The 9,538-nt window shown below is 37.1% G+C and overlaps 2 protein-coding genes across 2 annotated transcripts; both read right to left on the reverse strand.

Annotated features, from left to right (window-relative positions):
- Window positions 1-492: 492 nt before the first annotated feature.
- LOC132984004 (rano class II histocompatibility antigen, A beta chain-like) lies at window positions 493-4,467 on the reverse strand. Its single transcript, XM_061050602.1, has 5 exons — window positions 4,340-4,467; window positions 3,955-4,215; window positions 2,370-2,651; window positions 1,400-1,516; window positions 493-1,155 (listed from the first exon to the last, which is right to left on the reverse strand). Exons 1-5 carry the CDS (start codon window positions 4,392-4,394, stop codon window positions 1,121-1,123), a joined length of 750 nt encoding a protein of 249 aa, XP_060906585.1. The 5' UTR covers window positions 4,395-4,467; the 3' UTR covers window positions 493-1,120.
- Window positions 4,468-6,255: 1,788 nt separating this feature from the next.
- Window positions 6,256-8,401, reverse strand: LOC132984005 (H-2 class II histocompatibility antigen, A-U alpha chain-like). Its single transcript, XM_061050603.1, has 4 exons — window positions 8,194-8,401; window positions 7,773-8,033; window positions 7,404-7,685; window positions 6,256-7,303 (listed from the first exon to the last, which is right to left on the reverse strand). Exons 1-4 carry the CDS (start codon window positions 8,249-8,251, stop codon window positions 7,182-7,184), a joined length of 723 nt encoding a protein of 240 aa, XP_060906586.1. The 5' UTR covers window positions 8,252-8,401; the 3' UTR covers window positions 6,256-7,181.
- Between the last annotated feature and the right edge of the window lie 1,137 nt (window positions 8,402-9,538).

Raw genomic sequence — 9,538 nt, forward strand, 5'->3', positions numbered from 1 at the left:
GTGTTAGACGGGAACAACACAGTCCATCACTTCAGACTGACGCCGCTCAGAGCCGCGGTGACAAGGACGACGCATTTCATGACGTGCTCGTAAACGCTCAACCAAAGTGCCGCTGTCTTATCATAGAAGAAAACAACATATCAATCTGCGTCTTTTCTTCTCCCTCTTATTTCCATGTCTATTATCTTGTCCTGTAATGAATGTAAACATATATCGCGAAACACAGGAACAGGATCAAACTCGGACATTTAATCAACAAAAAGATAAAAATGAAATAGAATCCAAAACGGCTCATCGTTCCATACAGCGCATGCGCATGACGAGGAGTGGAGGTGGGTTGTAAAACCCTTGAAGCTGTCTTACAGGCAACATGGCGCATGATGGTCAAAACCTTTATATGAAGTTATATGACTAAGGTTCCGTACAACTTATTAGCCCTAGATCATGGTTATTCAAGATTCAAAATTAACTTTATTTATCCCACAAGGTGAGAATGTTTAAGATAAGATAATCCTTTATTTATCCCACAATGGGGAAATTCACATTGTTACAGCAGCAAAGAGCAAAGATTGCAGACAAAAAGTGAACACAGTACAATTTAAATAAAAAAAATAAAAAATCCATGCTGCAGCTATAAAACAACAACATTTAACATCATTCACATTAAACATAAAACATTGAAAATTATTAAATTATGTCCGCAGATAATAAGATAAATAACACAAGGGTTTTAAAGTATCATACATCATTATAGGCTATACCAATATTATTATTTTGTCATACAAACATACCCAAGCCAGCGTGGACTGAAAAATTAGATTTAGAAATTTTAGCAATGTAGTGCTGTTGTGTATACATTTTCAACAAGAGTAATAAAAAAGAATGCAAAAATGTAAACTTTTTCATTGAAGACCTTCATTTTGTACAACTTACAACATGTTTTCTATCGCAATAGAGCCAGAACTATTTTGATGATTAGTAATTTTATGTAAAATGACCTCTCAAATTATTAATTCGTAAAGCTATAAAATGAAAGCATATTAGCATCCTCAAGCACATAGTGAAGCTGTATTTCTCTTGGAGAACTGATTGTGGAGCTCGTCTCTTCTTCATTCAATCCTTAACTGGCAGGCTGCGTCGGCACCAACTCATGTCCTAGAAAAGAACAAGAGGAGGAAGAGAGTGAAGTATAATTGAACGGTCAGACTTTTTATAATTATAGATAGAGTATGCCCCATCTGTACTTGTACATGTAGGACCATAATCACACCAATTAAACATTGTGTTTGCTTCCTTGTATTAGAAAATAGGTTCCATGTAGATTTACTAAATGTTATCCTTAAATGTTAACAAGGTAGAACATTTTGTTTTGGCCTTTCTGATGAAATGGTTCTCTCACCAAGTGGGTTAGGGTTCCTCTTGTAGCAAAAGAGTCCGGCAGTGAAGAAGACTATACCCAGCAGCAGCACGACTGTCCCCACAGCAATCTTGGTCCTGTCAGACTCCCATATTGGGTCTGAAAATACATTTATCAAGAACACTACATAAGATTTACATACTGTATGAATAAAATACCAAAACTCAATTGAAATGAAGATTTCTATAAACCTGTAGACTGTACAAAACATAGTATAAGATATAGTCTCAGTGATGTCACCCATTGGTTTCTGAAGCGTAGTTTTTAATCCCAACAGTGGCAGACACCATTTTGGAAATGCTGCCTCAAACGGACAGTAAACAGCTGGAGCTGCAGTTGGGCTTAAGCCTCCTGGCAAACATCCTCTGCCTGACACTCAGATCAGCCACACCCTTAATTATGAATACCTCTTAGTCTTAAGATCAAAACAGATGAATACAGCGTGTGCCAATCAAGACATGAGCTATTCAGACCAAATTTGTTTTTTTAACCAGACTGTAAAAATAGACTTTTTAACAAGGGTGTGCATGGGACTACTGGGTCATTTGCAGCTAGCCTCAAGTGGACACTAAAAGAACTACAGTTGCTTTGGCTTCATTTTTCAACAGCAGAGGTTGCAGCTTTGTTAAAACTACCATATTTTTTTAAGAATGACATCAGTAGGGTCCATTTAGAAATGTGTCATTTGTGTAAGATTAACACAATCTGATTCTACTTTACCTGTCATTTTACTTCCTGGATGGGTAGAGCTTTATTGTCAGTAAAGGCAGCAAACTCTGAAAATAAATTAGCTTGCCGGACGCATAAAGATGCCTCATCACCTCATTGTAGTTGTTGGATGATAGAATTGATAACTGACAGTCCACTGAGTCGGTTAAATAAATCCCTAAACTTGATGAGACTGTTTACCAACATAAAACATCACACCTCACACTTTCTGTCACTCTCTTACCCCACTCATACAGTTTGGGCTTCTGGAAACTTGCATGCTCCACCATGCAGGCGATTTTCTCTCCAGCTCTGGGAGTCAGCTCTAGGTAGGAGTGGGTCTGATAAAGCCAATTCCCATTGGGCAGTTCCTCAGTGGACGTCACATCAGATGTCACCTCCTTTCCATTTCTCAGCCATCTCACATTGATTTGTTTGGGGTAGAAGTCGTACACACTGCAGACGAGCATTCTTGGGTGTTTGCTGTCCGTTGCATCAAATGATCTCAGTCTGACCGAGGGCTCGACTGCACGAAAGAACAAGTAGACAGAACAAGTAGACGTTAAATGACAGACCTATAATAAAACCATCAATGTGGTGAACGTTTTCAAGAAAGCATGTCTTAAATATTTTATGGCAGCTCATTAATAACTTGCCAATAAAACCTAGAAAGGAAAATGTACAAAGAATATTCTGTATTTATTATTACAAGGGACCACAAAATACACTGAAATATGATTCAGTGCTCTTCAGTGGTTCCCAAACTTTTTCTATGGAGTCCTCTCTACTTTTATCTAACAAAAGCCCCCCAAGGATCCACACATAAAAAGAAAATAATAACATGCTGTCGGAAAGGTTTCATAAATTTTAATTCATTTTACACTTCCCTGTATTACAAATCTACTTGACTAAGTAACCTGATATTTTTTTAAAGAAGTGTTTTTTTTTTTTTAAATAGTTTTATCTACAGACCTTTGAAATAAGTATCTAGTTAAAGTGTTATAATTTGTAGGAGCCAAAATGCTTGGTTTTATTGATCATTGCAAGAAACCTAACACAACACTGTGAATTTGTATTTTGAGTGTAATTCCGTTACTGAACACTGGGCGGAGTCTTGACTTGTGCTGTGCATAAAGCCAAGGCTTTTTTGGATTCCGGTGTGTGTTTGGAGGCATATAGTCTTTTGACCGTGTCGGCGTGTCAAGTTGACCTGAATGTAACAGTTTATGCTTTATGATGTATTGGACACAATGAGACATTTCTATGCATTATTGAACCCCGATCATGAACTAAAATAAACAGATTGAAGACACCAGTAGCACTCCTCCGGAAATAGTCCCACAGCTCTCATCTCAATGGGGAATGCTTTGGACAATATAGGGTTTTATTTTAAAATAATTACCACACCATTATTTTAGTTAAAATGTGCAAATCTTATGTGGACAGAGCAGACATTACATTATCTAGCAGCGTCCAAAAAAGGACAAAATATACTTTTATAAGAGTTCTAATTTCACCATCTTTCCAAAATGTAACATGCCATTTTAAATTATATTATTGTTATAAATTATTATAAATTATAAATAATAATTCCCGATGACTGTAGCTAGACATTAGGTTATTAGAAAAGAAAACGTAAAAAATACCTACCTGAAATAGTCTACTTAATATTTTGTCATGAACATGTATGTTCCTCTTGTACTCATGTATATTGTCCTGATGTAGGTAACAGGTTGGCATTTTATTGATACAACATATACTGTATACTGATTAAAACCACAATAAGATTTTGGTATAAAGTATTACCAGAGTTTAACTCACAAAGTTACCTGCTTTTGAAAGGATCTCCATTGCCATTGGGACGTGGGTCTTGCATTTCTCTAAATTCTTTTTTTCTTCTCTCAAAAAAGAAGGGTTTTTGTTGAGCTCTTTTGCAATTTGTCTTCCCTTCTCTGTGAATCCGACATATTTCCCCACAGTGCTGTTGTATTCTCCCCACAGCACCTTATTGAAGAAGAGTTGTCCCAGATACACAACATCATTTGTTGAAGTGAACATGCAGTTAAGTAAAGCGTTAACGAAGAGAGCTTCTGTAACAGAAAGCAAAACAAGTATTAGATGACTTTAAAACACTGTCTTTCAAATCAGCATGCTCTTTATAACAGCAACACAATAAAAACAATGTCAAAGCTTTCATGTTTTAGGAAAACATACCTGCTCTTGAGAATAGCAGAAGACTTAGCAGTGAAAATAAGCTGCATGTATTCATAATCACTTACGAGAACAGAAGTGAATGAACCACACACACAGAACATGAGGAAGTGTAGCAGCAGTAAATACATTCTTTAAAGTAGGTGTGGCTCAAAGAGTGCCCCACTTCTAATAGTGAATTGTTTCACTCATTCTGAATATTTGCTTCTAAACTGACTTTAATTTTTAAAGAACCTAATTATATTGCCATAAGCCATTAATAAGTGCTTTGACGGACAAAGCAAGGTAATCAATTCATCTGACACCTACGTGACAGAAGTGGTTTCAAACATAAAGAACAACTGTTAAGAAACTATCTGTGTTGTCTGTGGCGGTCTTGTTGCCTTTGTAGCTCAGAACGAGGCCTGAATTGCAGAAAAATTCATCTGTGCTGACCTGCCCCCCATCCAGGACTTATACCAGACCAGAGTCAGGAAACGGGCAGGTAGAATCTCTGCAGACTCCTCACACCCCGTCACAAACTGTTCAAACTACTCCTCCGCTCCAGTAGGCTTTGCAGATCACAGAAAGCCAAAACAACCCGACTCAGAAAGTTTATAAGTTTATTCTCCCAGGCTGTCACTCTGATAAACGCTAAACAGTCCCAGAGTGCCAGAACTGTAACCGCTGTGACTGTACATATGATTATTTAAACCAATTTTCTGTTCCATCACTTAAACATGTTAATACTGTATTAATATCCTCCTCTGATATCAATCTATGCCCACTCTTAATGTTAATACTGCAAAACAATTTCTACCTTTTGTGAATTAACTCCTCTGTTAGATAATTACATATTTTATTCACAAGTTTATCTCAGCATTTTCACACTACTTACTTACATGTGACCCTCACCAAGCCCAGAGTCGAGCCCACTCCACAGAAGACATCTGGTCCACTGGGCTAAGGTAAATCATGCATGAACTCTTGTGTATGATAACCTGTAAGCAAAAACCTGCTCTGTGCATCAGTGAGTTATAGAAGAAATTGACTTCCTCTGAAAAGAAGAAACGAAATAAGTAACTGACCAGAAATACTGTTCCCTATTATATAAATATTGATGGGAATACTGCAACCTGTTTTACCAGTATGCTCTTGCTCAACTCTTTAGATTGAATGTTGTTTTGTGGCTCACTAAATCAAGGTCAGGGAAATGTATCTGTTTACAAATGTGATAAAAGGGTTCATTTTACCATTCTCTTTCTACAACCTGCCCAAAGTGTAAATCAGCACTTTGGGCCACCCGGCATTGGTTTAAGTGCATCATCTTTTGCTTTGTTCAGCAGTGCTAACGCTGCAGGTATATAAGAGTTCCTGTAACGCTTTGTTCTACCTTCAGCAAAACGGGGCAACTGTTTTTGTTTTATTTTTCAAGAATGACCAAAAGAATTGCCCTGCTTGCAAGTTTGTACAAACTGTGTCATATCTGTGTGTACATGATTCACTATGTATATATCAACAAGACACTTTGACTGTGTATTTAACAGTTGTGCTGTTTGGTATCCTACAATATATGATTTATTTATTATCTTTTAGTTTGTTCTGTGGCTTCTTGTTTTTTCTCCAACTGTTTCTTTTGTGTTCTTTTACCCGTGGGTGGCTGCTGTTTCCTTTGTAACTTTGCTGTCTGTATGCTAAATTGAAAATGTATAAATAAATCATCCCAAAAGGCAAATCATGTAATTTTTACATTGAAGAATGAATCTTTTAATGAATCAACCAATTACATGTTTTATTTTGTCATGCAAACAGCTATGCCCCATGGAGCATGGTCTCATTTAATATCTTACATTTTACAAAGCTAAGATCTGTAGTGTTGTGTATGCATTTTCAACTATTTAAAAGGCAACAAAATGTAAAAAGAAAGGTAGGTTAAAGAGAACTGTATTATCTTATTTATTAAAACATGTTTGCTGAAAATCCTGCCCCATGCACATCATTTCTTTCTCTTTTTTTGGTTTAATAGCACACCTGAACAGAACACACAAACACTGACCTTGGGAAAACCAAAATGATTTTCAATTTTTTTTTTAACTTGAATGATTTCAATGAGTCACTTTTTTTCAAAACATGTTTTATCTGCTGTAGTGAGGTCACTCTTGCAAGATTGTTAATCATTTTTCACATGTAGATAAAGGTCACATATTATACTCCACTTCAACAAAAAATCTCAGAGTTCCCAAAAACATGTCTGTGAAGTTTCTTAATAAAAATCCACTCTGATCCTGTTTTGTATCTTGCCTATAACCCCTCTACTTCAGCCCTGCTCAGAACAGGCTGTTTATGTGTCTGTAGCTTTAAATGCAAGTGAGCTGTGTTTGAACACACCACTTTAGAAAGGCTTTGGTGGCTTGGGCTTTCTTGCACCATTCCCAGTGGTTTACAGAGGGCACCCACCTGGGGGAGGGGTTACTGCCCTTTGTGATGTCACAAAGAGAAAATCTCCAAACAGCCTTTAATGAGCACACATTTTCTGGAAAGTGGAGGAGGAAAAATGACTTTTTCTCATTATTGTTTATTAGTAAAGATGCAGAATTTCCCCTTTAACGCATATCTAATTTAAAGCTAAATATAAACAGCAATGTGTTATGTTTAATGCTGATGCATGTTTTTCTTGTTTGTGAGGAAATATCAAATTTATAGATGTATTTTTCCAAAACTTCTACCTATAAGTTATTGAATGAGCAGTTAAAGAAACAAGTAAAGAATAAAAAAAACACCAGCAGTCGGGATATTTTCACCTCTTAAAACCAGACTGCAGCTTAAGAAACTATAACATTTATCACATCTTTTTCAAACTGAGCATTTATTGTCTAAGGTGTCCTTTAATGAGTAAAACTATTCCAATTGCGAACCCCAACAAGCCCACAGTCACGCTCGCTCCACAGTAAACATCTAGTCCAATACTGGGATGACTGATGTCTGGTTCTGTGGAGAAAGATAGAAAGCAAAGGCATCATTATTACAGGCACAACAAAACATGTTTGGTTTATTAAAATCCTAAAGTGGGTAAAGATAAAACATTCACCCCAGATCCTGGTTTGAGGCAGGTCCAGAGCTATGTGCTCCACAGTGCAACTGTAAATGTCCCCCTCCTCTGGTGTGAATTTCAGGGTGGAGAACTGGTGGAAGGTCTTATCTTTATTGGGATAATATCGACTGAGCGACACCCCTTCTGACACTGGGTGGCCATTTTTAGTCCAGCTGACTTTGATTCCAGGTGGGTAGAAGTGATTTACAAAGCAAGTGAGGCTGTTTTCAAATCCAAGCTGAACTTCGTCTGCAGGGTAGAGGACGCTCTCAGGGGGGTCTTCAAAGGGGTGAGAGTCCATTAAAAACCTTCTTTAGCATTTCATTAATCACTTCATAACACTGATAAATGTTCATGATTACTCACCTGTTACCTCTGGTGGATCTATTCCCTGGGATTTGAGGATAGCAAGAAGTACACTACACGCTACTTTGGCTTTGAGAGCATCTAGATACACATGCATGTCACTAAATATTTCACTTGGGTTTAGCAAAATAAAAGGTGGCACAGTGTAAACGATATCGTTTCTTTCGAAATCCATGTATAAAAACTCCTCATTATCAAACTCATACTGAACTTCCACTGTGTTGTTCGCACAGCCCACAACATAGACGACTTCATGGGGAACTGAAAACAATAGAAAGGAAATGAGGACAATTATAAATGCACGAGTGTAAACCTGTGAAAGAAATATAAAGATTCTGTCTGATGAACTAAATAATATATTTTTTAAGAACTCTGCCTTGAAAATCTCTTACAGGAACTAAGTAGTACATTTTAAACTTACTTTGTGAAAGGGTGCAGAAGGCATTTAGCATCAGAATAAGGAGAGAAGATCGCTTCATGGTCCAGCTGCAGGACAGTATCACCTCTCCGCATGAATGAAAAAATCTCACACCCAGCCCGAGACAACGTCACTGAAGTAAGTTCTGCAGTCTTTGGGGAATCAAAAAACCTGCACTGCTGTATCAGAGAATCATAGCTGACTTACTCATCCTTTTAAACAGACTGTTTACAGGAAAGAGATTTCTTTACACCCTCCCACTTTCTGTAAATGTGCATAGATCAGCAGACATACCCGTTTGACCTGATTAACACTGTATTGACTTGGCAGCAGAAGAGTGATGAGGAAGTACACTTCAAAAAGCCAATGAGCACAGTGCTTATTGTATGCAGCTGGTTTGAAAAGCTATAAATGGTCAGAGGTAAAAGGAAAAAGTTATATAATTATGTACAGCAATAATAGTTAAGTAGTTTGGTCCCTTTATTGAAGGCTGCTTTGTTTGAAAGCCAGGGTGCTTACTGAATGGAGCATGGTCACGTCTTGTATCGGTATGTTCTACAAGTGGATCCAGTGACTCTCGTGCCACTGAGCACCTAAATGACCAATGAGAAATAGAATGAATGCAAAGTCTAAAGCACAGGTGACACATGGCAACCAGGCACCACAGAACATTTATATCATAACCTTGTGTTGATGAATAAAGAGGTAAATGGTTGGTTAATTTATTTGAAGAAGATTGTTTTTCTTTCTTCAGTTAAGACTTTGGGTTTGATGATCAAAAGGGATAACTGCATACGATCTAGAGTTTTTAAAAAAGATAAACAAGATAAAAAATGGACAAGAACACAGCATACTTCAGTAACAGACAAAGGGGGGTCCCTTACTTCATCTAAGCTGTGTCATTTGTCATAAAAGGCAACCTGACAGAGTGACAGAGTAATGAACAAGAACTTGTTACACATGATTTTATACCTTGATTTATCTTGCAGATTCCATTGCCTTGATAAGAAATGTTCCATTTGGCTGCAGGCTAGCTATTTAAATGAGAGCTGGCTCAAGAGATTTTAAAGTTACACGACATCAGGAAGTGATAACAAAGAAAGCTGGTAAAGTGAGAACCTGTGGTAAAGCTTCTTTTACTTTCAGTACTGGTTTGATTAAACTGACCTCTTTGTGCTTCAAGTTCTTTCTTCAACTGATATCATCAATGGACTTTTTAATGACAAATTTTCTACATTTATTCAGTTCAGACTATAATTTTGAGCCCCAAATCATGAGAATGTTACTTTGTTTTGAGAGTTTGGTCACTTATTAAAACTTTGCTGTGAAAAAGCTTGCATCATTTAAT

The sequence above is a fragment of the Labrus mixtus genome, chromosome 11 (genome assembly GCF_963584025.1).
Source record: "Labrus mixtus chromosome 11, fLabMix1.1, whole genome shotgun sequence".
In the NCBI taxonomy this organism is placed as follows: Eukaryota; Metazoa; Chordata; class Actinopteri; order Labriformes; family Labridae; genus Labrus; species Labrus mixtus.